Consider the following 22,471-nt stretch of genomic DNA (forward strand, 5'->3'; position numbering starts at 1 on the left):
GGAGACCCGAGTGCAAAACTGCATGTTGTAATTGCAGTCCCGGGGCCTTAGAAGCAACCGTAGTCCCAGCAACCACAGTGAGTGTGTTCATCTGGAATAAATGGAATTGGAGTAGATGAGAGCTCCATCCAGAGGTAGGGCATCCAGACGGATCAGGCACCTCCGGAGAGCAGGATCTCCGTCATGATCTCCATAAAATCATGACAAGACAAAAACTTACCAGGGAGGCTGCAAAGAGACCTACAGCAACATGAAAGGACCTACAGGAAAATCTGAAAACTACTGATTACTCTCTGCATGTGACAACAATCTCTCGTATTCATGTGTCTGGGCCGTGGAACAGGGTGGTTAGACAGAAGCCGTGTGCCAACTGTGTAATGGTCTGATGAGACCAATTCCAAAAGGTATAATAATTCCATAATTCCAAAAGTATGCTTGGCACAAAAAAGCACATCAACAAAAGAACACCATACCCATGGTGAAGCATGGTGGTGGCTACATCATGCTTTAGGGCTTCTTTTCTTCAGCCAGAACTAGAGCTTTTATCAAGGTGGAGGGAATCATGAATATCTACAAATATCAGGTGATATTATTGCAAAATATGTAGGTGTCAGCTTGTAAGCTGACGAAGAAAAAGAATTTCACCTTTCAGCATGACAGTGACCCAAAGTATACATCCAGATCAACATAGGGATGGCTTAACAGAGGTGAGTAGACTTTTCAAATCTATTGTAATTTGACTCTGAGATAAACAAATAGACTTTGTGAGTAGACTTTGGCAAGAGAACAACACTGTGAAAGGTGACACTTTGGTGGAAAAGTTCTCTGTGTCACCATCAATCCCACAGCACCTGCTTCTGCCAGGACCTATAAGATAGTGACCAATTTACCACCTCTCTCATTTGCTTATCCGTTGCTCTGCAGTCACCCAAACCTGTCAGCACTAGAAGTAGAGTAGTACTGTCTCTGTCTCAAATAAATGAACACAACCAGCTTCTTTAAGTGATTTAATTCTCATTTTAGTCAAGATTTGCCCTGCTAATGTGATTTTTAAAAAACTGAATTTACAAACTTTTCATGTTACACATAAACCTGATTACAAATTATAATTAGACAAGAACTTTGAAAGAGCAATGCAGGTTTTTTTTTCTTTTGTTGATTTTGTTAGACACATTGAGCAATGAAAGAAAGCCTGGGCTGAGGAGTCATGTTTTCTTTTACATCATGTGGACAATCTAGGCAAAAGCATGTCTACTTTGAAGATGCTAAAATACAAAATTATTGTGATTTATTTTGGATTTTTCATCACAACATAATTCCCGTAGTTCCATTTGTGGTATATCCAAAGTCTTGATGACTTTATTATTATTCTAAAATGTGTGTGTGTGTATGTGTAATATTTATATTGTGTGCATGTGCACATATGTGCATATATATATATATATATATATATATATATATATATATATATATATGTGTGTGTGTGTGTGTGTGTGTATAGATAATAAGGCTAACGGCGCGGTTCACAGGTGACATTTTTATATAATGTGACACGTTTAATTGCCATGTCAACTGATCACGGCAGGCTTATACATAGGTATGATGTTATACAAGCTTCAGATACCGGTCAAGCACGAGGGCACTTCCCACAGCGTAAAGCTCATGTTAGGTTGAGTTCCTTTGAAAGGGAACAGAGATTTTTCATTAATGTAGTATTTAGGTAAGACGTACCCATATGGGATATGTCTCTCTCTGTGTGTGGGTGGGTGCGTGTGTGCACATGCACACTAAAGTTAAGGTGCTAAAGAACACTTAGCAACCTGACATTATGGCTTTTCTCACACACTCATCTAAGCCAGTCACAAGCTGTGCTGTAACTCTCAGAGCCTTCCGATTATGAAAACAGCTAAAATGAATAGCAAGCTCTTTACGTGCTCCTTCTTTGTCATTATTTGAGACTTGTTACTAAAAAGAGGTAGTGATCTTGAAATTTAAACACTGTCATTGTTAATAATTACAGCTTACTAATGCTTACACACTGTTTCACCTCCTGGCATCCTACCTTTTCCTTCTCTTTGTCCTTGCCAACTGTGACTTAGGACCAGTTGGATGAGGGGATTGCTCTCTGGAGATTTGGCTCATTTTTGAAATTTCATCATTTTAGATTGTTGGGATTTACATATTTACCAGTACTGTACATCAAGAGTTTAACCTCTGACTCATGTAGAGTAAAGTTTTTTTTACGCATACGCTAGCGTGTGCACACAATCGTATATATGGCCTTTCAAATTATACTTCATTTGACATGTACGCATACAAGGTCGGCAGTCAGTGAATTACGACAACTTGCACTACCCCTCCTGACCTACAGTCTGTACAGAGCAGTAAAGTAGGTCTGTTGTTATAAAGGACGACAACGAAGAGGAATCACAACAACACTAAAAACAATGCTTGGGCAATCTCTCATCACAATTAGCACCCATATACAAATCGTTATACACTTTAAGGCTAGAATTATATAAATGCGGGTACTTTCTAACTTGCACTCATTTCTGTCTCTTCCGCTTATTCCATTTCTTCTTGAACTACATTGAGAATCAATGGCCCTGGGTCACTGTTGCCACCTTGTGGAACAACTAAAAAGTGCAAAAGAATTAAATGCGCATGTGTGACCTGCACGTACAAAGTACGCAATTAGAAAAATCCTAGCGTATGCGTAAAAAGTGAAGCATACTTTGTACTTTAGACTCTGACTTCTAGTCAAGACATTGTGCTCAATAAGAAAGTTTAAAAATCTAGTGCTCATGATGCCACACTTTATTTTCCACTGATTACATTTCACAAAATGCCTTGATAATTATTAGGGTCAAATGTATCTCCATTTCTGTAGTGGGGCTATTTAAATTAGCTATTTAAATAGCGGGGCTATTTAAGCATGACTTCATATTTCACCCATAATATCTCTCTCTGTACACAGTGCTGCTGAGAGAGGAAGTCACTCAGCTGCAGGAGGAGGTGAAACTGCTGAGCCAGCTGAAGGAAATGTTAAATAAGGAGCTGCAGGAGATGCAGGGCTGCTCGGCCAATGCACTGTCTGCCACTGAGCTCCGCATACAGCTGGCAGAGAAAGAACATGAGCTGGACCGTGCCAAAGAGGCCTTACAAGGTTTGGACTTCACCTTAGTGTCTCATTCATAACCCACAGCTCTCTGAGTGCAGTATTATAGACAACTAGCCATATTCCAAAAGCAGTGCCATCATTACACTCCATTGTCTGTAAAGGTTACAGTATTGTCACTTAACAACCAAATGTCTTTGAGGTACATGGCCTCTTAGATCTTTCTTTGATGATTGCATGGACTACAACTGTTATCATCCACTTTAAAAGATTCTGTTACACAAGCATGACCTTTAAAGTTTTACAAATTAATTTGTGGCTGCTAAATCAAGTCCTACATGTACACAAAGTATTTTGGGAGCATTGGGGCTTTTGAAAGCTTGCTGGGACATGAGATGTATGCTGGAACTCTACCTTCCTTATAATCTGTAAGCATAACCATAAACACCAAAAAAAAAACCAAAAACGTTAGGTTATGGATGCACGTGCAGATAAAATTTTAATAAGAATGAAAAAAACACACAAAACAGGAACTGTAGAACACAAAGAGTTTGAAACAAACATAGAACAATGACCTTAAAACAGCACCAGGAAACAATGGCAAAGAAAGACAAAAGAAAGACAAAATGTGCAGTGCAAAGGGTGACTTATATACAGTGCTCATTATTCCAAATGTGAATCAGGTGTGGACAGTCATCTGACATGATCAGGTGAGGTGCAGTGGCTGATGAGAATCGTAGTCTCTAGTCTTTTTCCAGTATTTACATGGCAAAAAGTAGTAAAGCTAAGAAGTCATGAAGTTTCTGGCTTGGCTTTCTTTGAGCCTGTCAATACGACAGCACAACATTGAACCATATAAAGAAGACTCCCACCTGGCCTGGCGTGGGTTAAAACGCTTGGCCTGCTGAATGTAGGCCAAGTTCTTATGGTGTGTCCAGTGTCTAGAATCATAGGAAAAAACATTTACTATAACATGGATTAGCCAATGTCAGCTAGCTAGCAAATGTTGGTTTAGTGAGTCAAACCTTTAAAATCTTTTCCCGACTCCCATAAAATCAGTATATTTACGCAAATTGGATGATTATCATTTTATATATTTATTAATAATGCTATACTTACTACTTTGAGATAGTGTGTCATCTTAATTTGCACTTCAGCTAATAGCTCACAATGTGCACACTACTGGCATGAAGTAGGTGTGTCAATAAAAATAACTCAGTCAAGAGGCGATTTTCAATTCGACCAAATTTAGGCTTCAAAACTGCACAATGGGCCTCATTGTTCAATCTTTTAGCAATGTGTATAAATGTTTGCGTAAACTAAAGAGTACAGAAATGTTCTTCCAGATTCACAAATGTTTCAGAAAGGCTGATTTTATTCATCCAGATAAGGACGGATTCCCATTTGAGTTTGCTTCCTCTCAAGGTTTCTTCCTCATATTGTCTCAGGGAGTTTCTCCTCGCCACTGTCACCTCTGGCTTGCTCATTAGGGATTTCAAATTGTGAGTGGTCTCAGTAATATGTTGCAGCCTCATTTATTGAGTCTGTTTACATTGTATAATAATATTGGGCTTGATTTTCTCTTGTTTTTGAAGCTGCAGTTGCTTATTTGTCTCCCAAGAGTTGGCAACACTAATTATTCATATGGGTTGTATATTAGCCCCAATACTTGACAACAGAGGTGCCGGCAGATACAGCTTTCGTGGAGTAGAGGTGTGTTGCTCTCTTTCATAGCTAGCAGAAAATAAGTGCAATTTACCACATTGACCATAGCAAAAAAGCAAACAAACAAAAAAAAACCTAGGAAACTCAATACCTAGCTGAATCAAGCAAACAAGTGTGATAATGTTAGCTAACTACCTATTGAGACACTGAAATGTCTTACCTGTTCAGCAGAAAAAAGCCATCTCTGTGTTAGTATTCAATCCTTTCAGATCTCTGAGTTTTCACAAACCTCTCAAAAGCCATGCCGTATTTTATTCTCAATTTAGCACAGGCTCTCTGCAGTTCAAAATCACACCTGGAATACAACGGCCGATTAATTTCTTCATACAGGATGTGTCTTGAAGCTGTCATAACAAACAAAGGCTTCTCCACTAAGTATTAAATAAATTTCAGTTAGCGTGTTCAATACTTTTTCCCGTGTCATTCCACTTTATTACACATAACTTTATTTATGAATCTTAATGTTGTGAATTCTTGATATTTGCAGATTTCTTGAGTTAATACTGATGTCTGGTGAAAATTTCATTTGAATAACCTCATTGGAAATATATTTACTGAAAAAAATGTTGATGTGCCCAATACTTATTTCCCCCACTGTATATACAGAAAAGGGGGAAGAGGGTGGAGGTCTGACAGTTAGATCATTGCTTGACTTCACTAGGAACAGAGAGTTGATTGTGTCAGAACAGGGACAGGGACTTCTGTGTACTCAAATAAGAAGATGTACAGGCTATCAGAGAGAGAGAAGCGGGAACAGGGAGAATAGAGATAACAGACAGAGAGCATGCCTAAATGTTCTGGAACTTGCCTTCTTAGGTCCCAACGGGAAGAGTGCATGCTGCACCTGCCCCAAGTCATCCGTTCCCTTAAACAACAATCACCTCTACAGCCACACATTTACAAAGGGTCGGGACAATATAAAGGGCATAGAAGGGTGTTAATTCAGTGAGTTAAGTGATGTATATATAATCAGAGGCTTGTTCCCAGTAGGCAAGCAATGTTGCAGTTAATATAGCACTTGTATATGTTAACAACAGGTTGTGTTCTGATGTGTTTTCAGTAAATTGATGCTAGACAGCAAAGAAGTAAAGCTTCGTCAGAGTAGAAGATAGAGTTCATATGTGTGTTTCTATTACAAAATAATGCTATATGTGCATGTGTTAAGGTGAAATGCGAAGAGGCCCCCTAAGGGCTACTTGATAGCAGTATTGACTCTTGTCACTCATGAGCAGCACTTGATATGGCTGGCGTGAATCCACTAGGGTTGTGAAATTGTCAGGACAGTGTCCTGGAAGGAACCTGGAAGGAAAGGGTGAGTAGGCTGTTCTGTGGGTAAAGGGAGAGAAGCAGAAACATCACCATACATGCTAGTTAATTTTTCAAAGAGAGCCTGAGTATAGTTTGTGACAATCACGTCCAGGTCTCCTGTAAAACAAACACCTGGGTTACTCTTTGTCCATGGAGTGGGAAATGGTCTGCCCATAATGATCTCAAAATGAGGCAATTTCGTTTTCTGATTAGGTGTCATATGAATAGGATGGGCAAAAGGTCAACCAAATAGCTGGAGGGATTCTCTAGTAGTGCCTTAGCGAGGCAGTTCTTGATGGTTCTTTCCATGATCCCTGAACTTTGAGGATGATATGGGATGTGTAAGTGGGATGTGGAAATCAATGTTCAGATATTTGCAAAGTTTCTGTGTTACCTAAGAAACAAAGGGTGTTCCATTATCACTATCAATAACCTGAGGGATACCATAGCGCAGGATTATTTATTTGGCTAGAATTTTAACAACGTTGTTGGCATTTTCTTTTGAGCATGGGAAAGCTTCTACCCATTTGGAGAATTTGTCCACAATGACTAAAAGGTATTTGATACCTCTGACAGTTGGCATGTGTGTGAAGTCAATTTGCAATGCCTCTCCTCGGAGGCAAACACATCCACTTCTGCTTGGCCAAACCTCCCACATATGGACTCCACCACTTGTGGATGGAGCCTCCTATCCCTGGGTCTCAGCCCCTACCTCAACAGGATGTCTGCCCCCACATTCCAGTTGCCAAGAAAGTACATTGCATTCACTGACAAAAAATTCCCCTCTGCCCAGAGAAGAATTAGTTGTGCATGCCTGAACAGGGGGCGCGAACATAATCCTTCCCCCATCCCGTTAGGGAAGTGTCTGTCATTACCATCTTGTGAGAAAGAGACACCCCTAGAGTGTGACCCGAGGCTAGAAGCCGGGGACACCTCCAAATTCTCAGAGCACATAGGCATTGCCGCATGACACTGATTACTGACTTTTCAGCCACCACTTAAACGGTCTCATGTGCAATAGGCCCAATGGTATGACGTTGGCTGCTGCTGCCATAAGCCCCAACAGTCTCTTGTAAAGACTGGAGGGGATGTCAAGGTCCAGCATTATCTTGCTCAATGTCAATGGGATTGACCCTATGCATGTTGGGAACAGAAACACCCTCACTGTAGTAGAATCCTTATAACCTCTAGAAAAGTTGTCCTCTGCACTGGAGAAAGCATACTTTTCTTAAGGCTCAACGTGAGCCCCAAGCTCTTAATGTGGGCAAGAACAACATCTTGATGTTGAATTGCTAGTTCCCTGGATCATGTAGAATTAACCAGTCATCGAGGTAATTTAGTACATGGTAGCCCTGGAGTCGTAATGGAGCCAGATTGGCATCCCTGCACTTTGTGATAGTGCAAGGGGATAAAGCTAGCCTGAAGGGAAGAACCCAATATTGTTATGAGTTGCCTCCAAATGCAATCCTCAGGAACTTTCTGTGACTGGACAATATTTCTATGTGGAAATATGCATCTTTTAGATCTATCATCACAAACCAGTTCTCATGACTGGAACGATAAGTTTGAGCGTCAGCAGCTTCAACCTATATGTCCAAAGAGTATGGTTCAGATGACACAGATCTAAAATTGGCCACATACTCCTGTCTTTTTTGTGAACAGGAAATAACAGCTGTAAAAACCTCCCTCCCTCAGGGAATGGGGTACATGTTCTATGGCCCTTTTGTCCATTTACATTACATCTGCATTTGGCAGACGCCCTTATCCAGGGCAACTTACATTTCTCTAATTTATACAAATGAGCATTTGAGGGTTAAGGGCCTTGCCCATAGGCCCAGCAGTGGCAGCTTGGCAGTGCTGGGATTTGAACTCATGATAATCCAATCAGTAGTCCAACATCTTAACCACAGAGCTACCACTGACCCCATAACTTTTGGAGAATGCGGGCATCGATCCCGCTACCTGTCGCATGCTAAGTGAGCGCTCTACCATTTGAGCTAATTCCCCTGTTCAAAAGGGATCTTACTTCCTGTGCTAATGTTGGGCTCTGCTCTGTGCTGACTACTGCAGTGAGCACACCTCTGAACCTGGGGGTGAGCTCTGAACTGGACCCGGTAACCCTTTTCTACAGTAGACAGAACCCATGGAGACACTTTTGGCAGTAGTTTCCATGCTGCCAGGTTTTTTTTTTTTAGTGTTTTAGTGACGTTAACGTTTCCACATTCTGTTGGAGGGGAAACATCAGATTTTCTTTGCCCTGCTTGCTTACCAGAGAACACTGAAAACTTGGAACAGCCTTGGCTAGGGAGGCCCTACAGTAATACTGGGGTCTAACGGCCCTAACAACCTCATGTCCCCTGATGTCCCCTATGCTGCCCCTCAGGACCGCTCCTCCTTTGTCTGCTCGGCCTTTCTGATCATTCTCAGATCAGGCATATTAGCAGGCTGCGAATGTGGCCACCCAGTTCCCCTGGCTCTCCGTGGGGGGAGGCAGGCCTTCTGTGCTTCCCTCACACTAGGGCTGTGAACTCAACACAACAGTGAAGGAACTGGCTGAATGCTGCCATATGTCGAGCTCTCTCAGCAGGTCTGCTTGTTAGGCCTGCAACACTGCCATTGTATGCAGTGACCCACACTCAAGACCCTCTACTGCATAGGCCTTGCCCACCAATGCCGAGGTGGCCTTACATGGCTTAGATGGCAAAGCCAGCCCCCCTAAATTACCTGATGTCGATGGAGAGAGGTAGCTTGCAAGTGCCTCTTCCACCTTTGGCATAGCAAAATAGCCATGCCATTCATTTCCCACAGTGACATTGGAATCATCTGACATCACGGGGTTAAAAAGATGGCTTATGTATGGTTTTCCCAAGAAGCATGACATTTTGTCATGCAGTTCTGGAAAAAAGGGGAGTTTTCTGCAGTGTGAGGGAGATTAATTTTCACTGGGGAGAAAAAAGCTCATCCAGCCTTAGTAACCCTTAGTAGAAGGGTACACCCTTCTGGCTCCTCGGAGTCAGAGAGGAATAAATGATTTTTGGCTTTCCATAGCGGAAGGAGTAGCAACGCGAGTTCCAAAATCCGGCAGCGAGCCGCACCAGGAAGACAGAGCAAGAGATAGAGCTGCACTCGTCTCTAGCTCCACTTCCAGATCCATACGATATCCCCAGGTCCATAGCCACGTGTCTCTGAAAGCCAACTCCCTTCGGCTGCAAAGAGAGCAAGTCACAAGCGGAGCTGCCTGATTGTAAGGCGTTCACAATATACACAGTCAGACCTCTCAAGGGCTGCCCTGGCGTGCTCCATCACTAGACAATTCACACAGAAAGTGTGTCCGTCCTCCCCCCGTAATGAAATGGGAGCAAGGCGTAACACACTACCTGAATTCTCTCTCACTCATACTTTTCTCTCTTTTTTTTTTAAAGGGACAGAAAAGTAAAGAGATTTTTTTAAAAGATAGAGAGGAAATGAAGAGTCTTTTTTGCAAGCATTACACAAACTATCGACATGCAGTCTCACTGAATATAACAAGGCTGACAAACTATATATCTAAAAACTGATTTTTTCGTTTTCTTAGGGAACTAAACCCACATTATTAGGCCAATCCTCATCAACATGCTTTAAATATTGATTTCACAAATGCTGGCTACAGGCCATGGTTAGTGCAAATGCAGCCACTATCTCCTCCATATTTATCACATTTGCCTGCCTTGCCTGTTCACAAGCTGCACCCCACTTGTTATCTTAATTTTATGTTGTTATTTATTTTTTATCTTTCTTTTCAAGTTCATAACGTGGACTCGACTGTACTCTGACAAAATCCATGTCCGTGTCAAGTTCAAGTGCAAATTTACCTGAGTGCATGACAAGTCCGAATTCGTTCATAATTGGGCTTCATTTCAGACTCGAGTCCAAATCCGGGATTGAGTACCCCAACTCTAATAGTAAGACAAGTGTGTGTGTTTGTGTGTGTGTGTGTGTGAGTGTGTGTGTGTGTGTGTGTGTGTATTTATAAATGTGGAGGGCTCTTTTCCAACAACAGAAGAACTATTTGTACCTTGTCCTCCTGCTCTTACCAACTGACAATTCTGTTGCATATCTGAGCTCTTATATTTAAGTACAGTTTTTGGGGTTTTTAGATTATTTTATAATTTTATAGCAATTTAAAATTATAATGTCTAATGTCTTCTGAATTATATAGCTTTGTTCTAAATAAAGATATTTATATCCGTTTGTGTTACTTAGGTGCACTTTTTTAACCTAGGACACTGCAGAAATTCCTTTTACATTAATTAACAAATCATGCTTGGTCTGTAGGGATCCCTGAGGGTGTACTACATATTGCACTTTAAAATTGCATTATAATGTACTGATAAAATTTAACATATATTTCACACTGCAATCCAGGATTAAAAGAAATGATGAGTGCATTTTTACACTTTAACCTGAGGGTCAAAAAAGAAAAAAACAATGAAACAATTTTTTTTTAGAAAAAACAATGAAAACAATGTCTAAAAAATAAAATGTGTGTGCATGTGTGTGTGGTTGTGGATGTCTAGCTATGAAATGCGACCGTACGAGGTTAAAGGCAGAGAAGGTTGACTTAGTGAACCAGATGCAGCAGCTGTACACTACATTAGAGAGCCACGAAGAACAGCTTCGAGACTTCATCAGGAACTACGACCAGCACAGAAAGGTCAGTGTCACTCATTACACCCATTAGCCTAAGTAAATCTCATTATTCACCACAGCCTTCTGATAGCAGAAAAACAAAACCCTTCCTGTTACTCTCACATTACTTATACGTTACTGAAAATACACTGAACACTGAATCAGTTGTTATGATGCTGTAATATACACTGATCAGCCATAAAATTAAATGTGAATAACATTGAATAAGATTAACAAAGTGAATAACATTGATTATGTTAATAATACATTAATACATTAGGCAGAAAGTAAATAGTCAATTCTTGAAGTTGATGTGTTGGAAGCAGGAAAAGTGGAGGATAAAAAAAGGATCTGAGTGACTTTGCAACGACCAAATTGTGATGGCTAGACGGCTGGTCTCTAAAATGGCAGATCTTATATGGTGTTCCCAGTGTGCAGTGGTTAGTACCTACCAAAAGTGGTTCAAGGAAGGACAACCAGTGAACCATTGTCAGGGTCATGGGTGTCCAAGGCTCAATGATGCATGTGTGGAGTGACCTGTCTGGTCCGATCCCACAGAAGAGGTACTATAGCACAAATTGCTGAAAGTTAATGCTGTCTATGACCAGTCAGAGTGCCCATGCTGCCCCATATCCACTGCCAAACGTGATTACAATGGGCATCAGACTTATACCATGGAGCAATAGAAGAAGGTGGCCTGGTCTGATCACGTTTTCTTTAACATCGTGTGGATTGCACTATGCACAGATGGCACTAGGATGCACTATGGGAAGAAGGCAAGCCGGTGGAGGAGGTGTAATGCTGTGGGCAATTTTCTGCTGGGAAACCTCCGGTCCTGGAATTCATGTGGATGTTACAATGACACGTACCACTTACCTAAACATTGTTGCGGACCAAGAACATCCCTTCATGGCAACAGTATTCTGTAATGGTAATGGTTTAAAGAACAAGACAAAGAGTTCAAAGTGTTGACATGGCCTCCAAATTCCCCAGATCTCAATTTTGATTGAGCATATGTGGGATGTGCTGGGCAAGTCGGATCCATGGACAAACCGTCTCGCAACTTACATGGCATAAAGGATCTGTTACAAACATCTTGGTGCCAGATACAACAGCACACCTTCAGAGGTCTTGTGGAATCCATGCCTTGACAGCTGTTTTGGTGGCACAAGAAGGACCTACACAATATTAGGCATGTGGTTTTAATGTTATGGCTTATCAGTGTATATCAGTCTGGAAAGTGTCATAACAACTTCATATCAATAATCCCCATCCCTGAATTGGCTACATAAATCTCTCCTCTCCACTAATAGCTGGTGTGTGGTGGGCGTTCTGGTGCACTATGGCTGCCACCACATCATCCAGGTGGATGCTACACAATAGTGGTGGTTGAAGAGAGTTCTCCCCCCATACTAAGTAAAGCACTTTGAGTATCTAGAAAAGTGCTATATAAATGGAACTGTAACTTTATTTCCACAAAAATGTGCATCACTTCTACTCAGCTGGTATGCCAACCTTATGCCAAAGGAAGTCTCTTTGAAAGTATTCATGTAGCTTTCTCAGGTGTTATGAAAGTGTGTGTGTGTGTGTGTGTCTGTGTTTGTGTAGGAGAGCGATGATGCAGTGAAGTCTCTGGCGAAGGAGAAAGACCTGCTGGAGAGGGAGAAGTGGGACCTGCGCAGGCAGACCAAAGAGGCCACAGAGCACGCTGGCCTCCTACACTCACAAATTGACATGAAGGAGAACAGAATTAAAGAGCTGGAAGCTGAGCTAAGCATGGTAAGATACACAGACACACACACACACCTTACCATTTCTCTTGTGCTGAGAGACATGACAGAGATGAGATGGCCTCTGGTTTCCAAATGGATGTCTTCCAATCTTCAGTACTCCACTGTAGACAAATGGCCTCTGCTTATTTAAATTAAACTGCACTCACAGGCACACTGAGCACTGTGGAGTGCCTGAAAGCTGTTCATAGCTTATTAAGAACATTATTTCTCTGCTTAAAGATTCTGTCTGCCCAACCTACAGTTTATCTTCCCAATAATAGTCATGACAAGCTCCCACCATTATACACAGATGTAAAGTTTCTTGATTTTCCAGGATATTATATAATATATGTTCAACATCTACTTTATTAGGAATTCCTATACACCTGCACATTCATGCAGTTATCTAATCAGCTAATCATGTGACAGTAGCTCAATGCAAAATATTGTGCAGATACAGGGCAAGAGCTACAGGTAATGTTCACATCAACCATCATAATGAAAAAAAGTGTGATTTCTGTGACTTTGATCATAGCATGGTTGTTGATACCAGGCTGGTTTGAGTATTTCAGAAACTGCTGATCTGAGGCTATATGAGGCTAATCTGAGGCTATATGAGGCTAATCTGAGGCTATCATTGGCACAGACTCACCCAAACTTGACAGTTGAAGACTGGAAAAAGATCAGGTGATTTTTTTATCGTCAACTGTCAAGTTTCAATGAGCCTGTTCCCATGATTTAGCCCAATCCATTTCAAGGTTCATAACCCATCTGGTACCAAATAGTATGCCATGGTTAGTATCAGAGATCACCCCCCTCCCCCCTCCCCCCCACCCAACCCCTATTAAAGTGACCAGTGGCTTGTTTGGGCACATAGTTATTTATTTATTTATTTACACTATACATTCTGAATGGAAAGCCATGGAGAAGGAAATGGCCACTTCACTTACAGCCATGACCAGTTGTCTGCACTTTGCAAGTTAGCATATTTATCCTTCATGTGTTTAAACATTCCTGAAGAAATAAACAAACCATACAGAGGATGCAAAGTTGGACTCAAAAATAAAGAAAAGAGAAGATAGTAAAAGCCCTCACTGTTTTCCTACAATAACCCCTGGAGAGGTAATCCTTCACCACCATCTGTGGCCCCCCCACCTGTGGACCACCTCAAATTTGAATGGCTGAAGTGCCAGATACTAAGGAGTGATTTGTGTGTTGGCATAATTCATGCAGTGGAGCCATTGGACTGGGGCGTGATCAGAACAGAGGGTAAAGGGTGCCCCAGTAAGTAGTACTGAAAGCTAGAGGCTGATGTACACTCAGTGCACTTCTTCCCCTCCACCATCTGGGACAAAATGGCCCCAGCCACAGGAAAGCAAAGTCTTGAGAATGCAATAGCAGGCCCCCACACAAAAAAAAACAAAAAACTTTTACCTGGCAGAAAGCCCATTTGAATGGCTCTGTCCACTTGATCGGATCTGACACTCCCTTGTTAGTGAGGTCAGTCAGCATGCTGGTGATGTCCCAAAAATTATGTACAACTTCTGATAATATCCAGCCAGCCCCAGGAACTGTCTCACCCCCTTTTTGTTCTTGGGTAGGCTGCAATTGCTTCTGTCTTATCAATTTGGGCCCAAGTGGAAGCCACACCATACTTCCACCCGTCCAGTTGCTTCTTTAGGTGTGCTGTGAGTTCTGCCCCTCTCAGGAATCTCAGGATAGGCTTCAGATGTTGTAAATGTTGCTGTCAATCATTACTACAATTGATTATGCCATCTAAATATGCAGCACCATATGCATTATGTGGGTGGAGTATACTGTCTATGAGATGTTGAAACATAGCTGGGGCTCCAAAAAAATCAAATGGAAGGGGGACAAATTGGTTTAACCCAAACGGAGTGGAAGAGGACATTTTTTTTCTCAAGATATTGGAGTCAAGGGAATCTGCCCATACCTTGGCTAAGTCTAGTGTCAAATAAAAGCAAGCTGTGCCTAACCGATCGAGCAGTTCATGAATATGAGTCATCGGGTATGTGTCAAATTTAGACACAGCATTTGACTTTTCTAAATCAAGCTTTGCTCAAACAAACAACTCTGTATCATCAGCATTACAGTGGAAGCTAATACCATTTTTTTTTTAAATTATAATTTTACCCAGAGGTAGCATATAGAGAAATAAGAGAAAAAAAAACAGTTGCCTCTTGAAGAGGAAGGTGAAGGGAGAAACCCCCAAAACACACAAAAACTGAAAGAAGCTATGGTACAACCTTGGAAAAGCATCAGAAAAGAAGAATTCAACAGTTTGATGATATCAGTGAGTCAAGGGCTTGATGCTATTATTGCAAGCAGGGGCTATGCAACCAAATATTAAGTGTTATTTACTTTAATTTACTTTATAGGATCTTTTTCCATACTTTTTCTCACCTAAAAATTGGGTGCCATGTTCCAAGTTGTTTAACATATCTAGATAAATATCTAGAAATTCTGATATATCGTATCATAGTTATCTTTTGATCTCAAACCCAAATGTATTCAATGTATGGCAAAAAAAAAACACAAAAAAATTGGCATTACCATTCCAATAATTTCAGAGGTGGCTGTATGTACAGTATCTCACAAAAGTGAGTACACCCCTCACATTTTTGTAAATATTTGATTATATCTTTTCATGTGACAACAATGAAGAAATGGCACTTTGCTTTGATTATTGTGATACATCCAAAATACATCCATGAGCAAGCCAGAGGTGACTGTGGAAAGGAAAACTCCCAGATTCGACAAGAGGAAGAAACCTTGAGAACCAGACCCAAAATGGGACTCATCCTCTTCTGGATGACAGCAGCGTAATAATAAATCATTTATCTTCTATAACTGCATACTATAGTCAAGTAGTGCTAAGTGTGTTAAAAGGAACTTGAAAAGGAAAAGGAAGTTAAATTTTTTTGTTTCTTCTGACCAGAGAGCACATCTCCAAAAGGCCAGGGTTTCATCCTGGTGATCACCTCCAAACTTCAATTTGGCTTCAATTTGGCTTTCATGCCTTGGAGTATGTCTTGGAGTAGAGGCTTCTTCCTTGTGTGACAGCCTTTCAGGCCATGGCGATATATGATTAATGGTGGATGTACATACTTTGGTTCCAACTTTGGTACATACTTTGGTTCCAACCAGTTCCTTTGTTTTTGTCTTGGGGTTCAGGTGAACTTTTCAACATTTCATTCACCATTCATTAATTTGTGCCTCTTTCTTGAATGACATAATGTCTGTGTGGTCCCAAGAGTTTAAGATTTGCATACAATTGATTGTATAAATGCTTGTAGTGTGTTCAGTTGTTAGGAAATTGCTCCTGAGAAGGAATGGGACTTATGGAGGTTCACAACTTTTTTTTCTGAGGTTTTGGCTGTTTTTTGGATTTTAGAATGATATCAAGGGTAAAAATGCTGTTGTTCTAAATGCAGCATATAACCAATTAACGTCTAGTTATGACAACTAGCCAACGACTGTCACCTATTCCTCGTAATGTAGGTTAGGATGGATGCAAGTGCAGAAAAGAGCTTTTAATAAAGAGAGGCAGGCAGACAAATCCAAATCATGAGACAATAGTGTGGTCGAAAAAACAGGCAAAGGGTCAGGCGATCTACAAACAGTCATAAACTAGGCAAGGCAAGAATTGGGAATGAGTAACAAGAAACTAGATCAATGAACAATGAACATCAAAACACGGAACAAGGTACAACCGCTTGGTATGGTGATGGTGACACTCAATACTACGCGAAGTACAAAGAGACACGAGGGGTTTAAATGACAAACGTAATCAGGGGTGAAACACAAGACAGCTGAAAACCGACAATGATAATACAGGGGCGGAGACAGGACATAAACCATAACAAAAGAACGAGTTGAAAGTAAATAAAGTCGATGTCACTGAAGACCCAAAAGCATGAGTTCGTTAAGAGCTCGCGTAACGGCTCACGCGAGCTCGCGCTTTGGGTTTCTGAGCATGCTGCGTGCTACAGCGCTAGCTTGAGGGGAAATCGTGACTATGACAAGCTTCTAAAAATTATTACAACAATTTCTGGAATCTTCCAGACTATTCAAACAGACTGTCATATATTGCCATATGTAATCTTTGGAAACTGGAATTCTGACATAGTGCATTAAAATGGAAATAAATATGTCTAATCAATTGTTTTAAAATTACCTCTGATGTGAACAGAGTAGATGTCCCACTCTACAAATTAAATGTCCTATGAAACACTTTTGAAGTGTTCTTCATACAGTGGATTGTGATAACTTCACTTCTGTCCTGTGAAGGAGGTTGGTGTCACTGACTGTTGTTTTTGGGTTTTTCTTCACAGCTCACAATGTGTCTGTCATCAGCTGTTGTTGTTGTTTCCCTTGGCCAACCCATTCGGTGTTTGTTGCTCAGTACAACAGTGGCTTCTTTCTTTTTCAGGACATTCCAAATTGTTGTACCGGCTATGCCCAATGTTTGTGCAATCCTTCTGATTGATTTTCCATCTTTTCTCAGCTTCAAAATGGATTGCGGTTCTCCCATAGACAGCTCTCTGAGCTTCATGTTGGCTTATCCTTTTCAACAAGAAATTCAGTCTTCACAGTTGAAACTAAAAGCTACAACCAAGAGTAGATGTTCAGAGCTATTTACTGTTTAAACAATCAATCTAACAGGATACACCTGCATAACAAGAAACACCTGCCTGTCACATGTTCCAATGTTTTTGCTCACCTACAAACTGCTCAACAGTATGATATCACCTAGTATCTGTTGTTGGTAACAGGGCATCTATTATGAGTATGAGTACATGGGCATGGTATTGGACTGATACCATTAACAGTATTGTTTCATTCCTAATTATTACACAGTAATATTTTATAACCAGTGGCATAATGTTGCAACATAAATCGTAGGGAAGAGACATTTCTTAGACATTTCTATCTGATTTAAGGAAGCTAATTATACATGACATACTCTTACCTTTAACTGTTATCAAACAGTCCACTTCTTCTTTTCACTAAAATTTGTGGTCCAGCTGCATGATAATTAAATTTAAAACTAAAACTTGTAGATGACAATGATATTTGAGTTTTTGCCTTATTCAGTTATTCACTTTTCTGTAGTGCACTGTTTTTTTAATTTTGTGTGGTTTTTTGTATTGGGTTTTATTAAATGTGTATTATTTACACTCTTAGAAAGGATGTGTTAATAGAATACACACTTTTTGTGTTATTACTATTTCAACATGTGTTAAATTCTCCAATAAATTTCTTTAAAAAAAAAAGAAAAAAAATGAACACAAGTGACCAATATGTGTTAAATTATTGTCCAATCACGTGGACTGGCTGCCAAGGTCATCATCCAACTGAAATCGCTTCAAAGTGAGTGTCCGTTGCTTTGACCTTTTTCATTGTGACTGCGGAGTCCTGAGGCGAGGAAACCAAATGACCACAGGTAAGTTAGCTTTCATCACTATTTAGCGTTAATGTTGCTGAAAATGCCTGGCCTAGTTTGTGATATTTAGGCAAGGAGCGCTCGAAAATGTATTCATTGGAAAACTCAGCAAGTGATAACTAACTTTACCTATCATGATGGCTTCAAAAGTGAATATCATGTACTGCTTCCTCACTGTTGGCATTGCACTACTACTGTTATGTGTTTATGCTGGCTGTGAAATATGGACAGAGGCTATAATTTTCTTGGTCTGCATCTTATCTGAGGCTCCAACTTAGGGTTTGCTACATGGATGCTGTCCCCAATCACAGTAGGGATGAGTGATGCTAACCTAGACACTCACCTCAGTTGATAACATTACTTTAGCATACAGCTCACGGTAATGTTAGACATTCCCATTCCCTTTTTGAAAGATAACCTAGCATTGCAGCTAGTCACCATGAGAGTGGGTTAACGTTAACTACATTTAGTAAGTGTTTTGGACAAGGTAAGTTGTAGTAATTTGCATTAGGAGGATGGGTTAGGGCCATGTTTCTTCAGGTATTTGATGAATGTAAATGCTGGTTAACAGGTGCAGACAGTCAGTGGCTAAAATAAATATTAGCAAGTTAGCTAGATTTTCCTGTTGAGTCTACAGTGCCATTTTGTTCATTGGGAGAGTGGAGGTCACATTTTAAAAATTACACAATTTGGGATTGTGTAACACAATTTCTCAGTTGAAGCCCAAAGGCATTTGTCCATATGTTGTAGCTAACAACTAACCAACACCCTTTTTGTTCTTTTACAGCTTTTCAAATGGAAGACAGTGGGACTCCTATCTTCCTAGATGGCAGGGAGATTTGTAAGAAGATGCAACAACTCCAATTCTTACATCTGTCAAATGTTTAAATGATTTTAATAAATGTCACCTGGATTTCATGCAATTGTTTGTTTATTTTGTGAGCATTTTAGAATTTTAGCATACAAACAAATGTTAGGATAATTATAGAAGGAAAAATATAAACACCACATCCTTGTGTTATTCAGGGTGTCCGCGGGTCCTTATAAAGTCTTAAAATGTCTTCAATTCCTTAATGTTTAAATAAGGACTTAATTAGCATTAAAAATGTCTTAAATTCAGGTTTCAAAGGTCTTAAAAATGCAAACGAACTGACAGTGCAAAGAAGATTTAGGTTTTATTTTGGCTCGTTGCTGTTTGAAATGGTAAAGTTGTGTTACTGTCTTGCACAGAGTGTGTGTGGTTTATCAGTGTTTTAGAGCCTCTCGGTTCACCGGTTCTGTTCCATACCTACTTCATCTCTGTCTGTGCTGTGAGTTTGAAAAGTTGCTCAGATTTGTCAAAAAAGTCGCTAGATTTGTTGCTAGGCACTTTTTTTTACAAACAAAAAAAATTGCTAAAGGGATCTGAAAAGTTGCTAAGTTGGCAACACTGGTCAACACTGCTGTAATCCGTCTCTCTATTTTTTTTCCTCTCTTGGAAAGTCATGGAAAGGAAATACTGGATTTTTTTCTTTCACTTTTGCAAATGGTAATGCATAAAGGATATTTGCTCTGGTCTCCCATATACCGCTATAGAAGTTTACCCTGCTACAGTTTACTTCAACCCAGAAATGGATGTATATGCATAAACACAATCCATTATAGCTGATGCATCATGTAGCATGAATAAAGTGATGTGCAGGTCTTAAAAAAAAAAATTTTGGAATATGGTATTAAAAAGTATTACATTTTAACTGTTGATACCTGCAGATACCCTGGTTATTTTTGAACACATCTTTCTGTGGAATTGTACTAACACACAGCATGTGCTAAATGTACTAACATACTGATTGTGTTGAAAGCAACACAAAATGTGTTGTCCTTAATTAGACATGAAGGTGTGTTAAAAATTAACACATGATGTGTTATTTTTAACACATCTGTTTTAAGAGCATAGGTACATTTTCCTGTCTAAAACAGACTGAAATGTAATTAACTTACTTATGCAATGTCAGTAAATGGCTGCTCATATGAATGTGTATGTGCATTATCACTAAGTGTTTATATTAGGAGATCATAAATATAAAATCAACAGAAAATGCAATTGTTACATGCAATTGATTTATGGCAATAAGCTCAAATGTTCATGATGTTAATGAAATATCTGCTTTCCATCAGGCCAAACAGTCTCTGGCCACCCTCACTAAAGATGTTCCAAAACACCACTCAGTGGCTATGCCCTCAGAGCCGGTGGTGAACGGTACTCAGGAGTGGGTGATGCAGGCCGAGCTTCCTCTCACTGCAGCCATCAGACAGAGCCAACAGACCCTGTGCCATTGTCACTCTGCAGACAGACAAGGTACACACACACACACACACACACACACACACAGCAGACCCTGTACCAGTTTTTTCCACTTTGTTGCAAGATTTGCTAGTGTGTAAAGCCCAAAGTCTGTACCTATGGGTGAACATCAAAACAAGGGTGTAAAAGTGAAGCCAAATTTCTCTGAAGCCATCTAGTGGCTGGCCCATTTCCCCACCCATTCCCATGAAAGTGAGAACAAGCCAAAATTATATTTTTAATTCTCCACAAATTATTTTCTGGAAAAGTACTCTGTCATTTTTACAAGTTCAGTTGAGCTTAATATCGACCTCAGTATTTTTCCTCATGATAAATGCATTTTATAAAAGGTATTTGGTGATAATTAAAAGGGATTAGTTGATGAGGTGATTGACAGTATTGGACTGGGCTGTTGAACATCTTCATATGACTGTTAATCTTCATGAACACACACACACAAACTTTCCAACAAGCAGCTGAAGCTTTTACTAAGACTATAGCCCAGCTAAATTCATTTGACATATTTAAAACTTTGGGCGCACGGTGGCTTAGTGGTTAGCACGTTCACCTCACACCTCTGGGGTTCGATTCCTGCCGGGGCCATGTGTGTGCGGAGTTTGCATGTTCTCCCTGTGCTGCGAGGGTTTCCTCCGGGTACTCCGGTTTCCTCCCCCAGTCCAAACACATGCATGGTAGGCTGATTGGCGTGTCTAAAGTGTCCGTAGTGTATGAATGGGTGTGTGAGTGTGTATGTGATTGTGCCCTGTGATGGACTGGCACCCTGTCCAGGGTGTACCCTGCCCTGTGCCCGATGTTCCCTGGGATAGGCTCCAGGTTCCCCTGCGACCCTGAAGAAGGAGTAAGCGGTAGAAGATGGATGGATGAATGGATATTTAAAACTTTGTACCAAATATTTTACAGTGTTGACAACTTCTGCAACTTCTGAAAATTCTGTAGCAAAGCCATGTCTTGTTCTGCTGTAAACTGTTCTGACAGACCCATAGGGAATTCTCTTCAGTTTTTCCAGTATATGACTCATTATGATGCCTAACCTAGCTTATTAACGAGCTAGCTAGCTGCTAGATAACATCAGCAAACTGAAATGTCTTGAAGGAAAGACAAAAAATGTGAGACTTTTTCTAACATTACTAGACTAACAAATTGTCAGCACCCCACGTGAAACTATGAAACACTTTCAGCAGGATCAAATTGTTTTAAATGCTTAAAATAATATATTAAGCAGGGAGATGTAAGTATAGGTGATAATTTTATTGATATTGTAAATATCAAACCAATGTGAGTGAGAAAAGTGATGACGTAAAAACCAAGCCAGCGAACACTGGCTAAATTTCACATCAATTTACTATTTACTGTATGACCTCAACACTAAGTAGCTTAGCCAGTCACTCCTTTTTAAACATACTGTACATCTCCATTCAGATGGGTATCATACTGCAAGTTATGAAAATCATGGAGAGCAACAAACTTTTTTTGTTTGTTTGTTTTTTTTACAAATTATTATTATTATTATTATTATTATTATTATTATTATTATTTTACAGATGTCTTGAGTGTAAATGGTGACTGCTGTTTACCAGTATATTTTTAGTTGTTACATTACATTAGCTACATATTCTTATTACTTTGGATTAGCATATAGGATCAGCTGAGGTAAGATAATTAGCAAGTGATCAATTATAACTCAAAGCTCTAAAATATTTCCCTGACACCATGCATGCTCCCGGCATAAAGAAAGTGAGGGACCATGAAAAATAAGTAATTCAAATTGTTATTGTTTCTTTTATGTATATTTCCTGACCCCTGGCTAGTTCTGCTTAATTTTGTCTGATTTCTTCATAGAATTATGGAATTTTGTAAATACTTAAATAGTTAGTTCATGGTACCATGACTAATGGTTTCTTTTTATAAGAAATAAGTTTGTTTTGATAAAACTATATTCTATTCTATCTTCAGAAAATCCTCTTTCTTCATGTAACACATTTTAATGTGCAAATTATCATGACAATTCAATCAGTATGTAAATTAGTATATGACATCATCTGTTGATGTCTAGCAATTTATTTAGCAGG

At 39.9% G+C, this 22,471-nt stretch overlaps 1 protein-coding gene across 3 annotated transcripts in view; it reads left to right on the forward strand.

Annotated features, from left to right (window-relative positions):
• The window catches only part of kaznb (kazrin, periplakin interacting protein b), a 115,757-nt gene that overhangs the window by 81,495 nt on the left and 11,791 nt on the right, over positions 1–22,471 (forward strand). For all 3 annotated transcript variants that reach the window (XM_053653552.1, XM_053653550.1, XM_053653551.1), the window contains exons 2-5: positions 2,978–3,166; positions 10,708–10,844; positions 12,428–12,598; positions 20,216–20,396. In XM_053653552.1, coding sequence (XP_053509527.1) covers positions 2,978–3,166; positions 10,708–10,844; positions 12,428–12,598; positions 20,216–20,396 — 678 coding nt within the window. The remainder of the gene's footprint in view (positions 1–2,977; positions 3,167–10,707; positions 10,845–12,427; positions 12,599–20,215; positions 20,397–22,471) is intronic.

This window comes from Ictalurus furcatus, chromosome 21, assembly GCF_023375685.1.
Source record: "Ictalurus furcatus strain D&B chromosome 21, Billie_1.0, whole genome shotgun sequence".
Classification (NCBI taxonomy): Eukaryota; Metazoa; Chordata; class Actinopteri; order Siluriformes; family Ictaluridae; genus Ictalurus; species Ictalurus furcatus.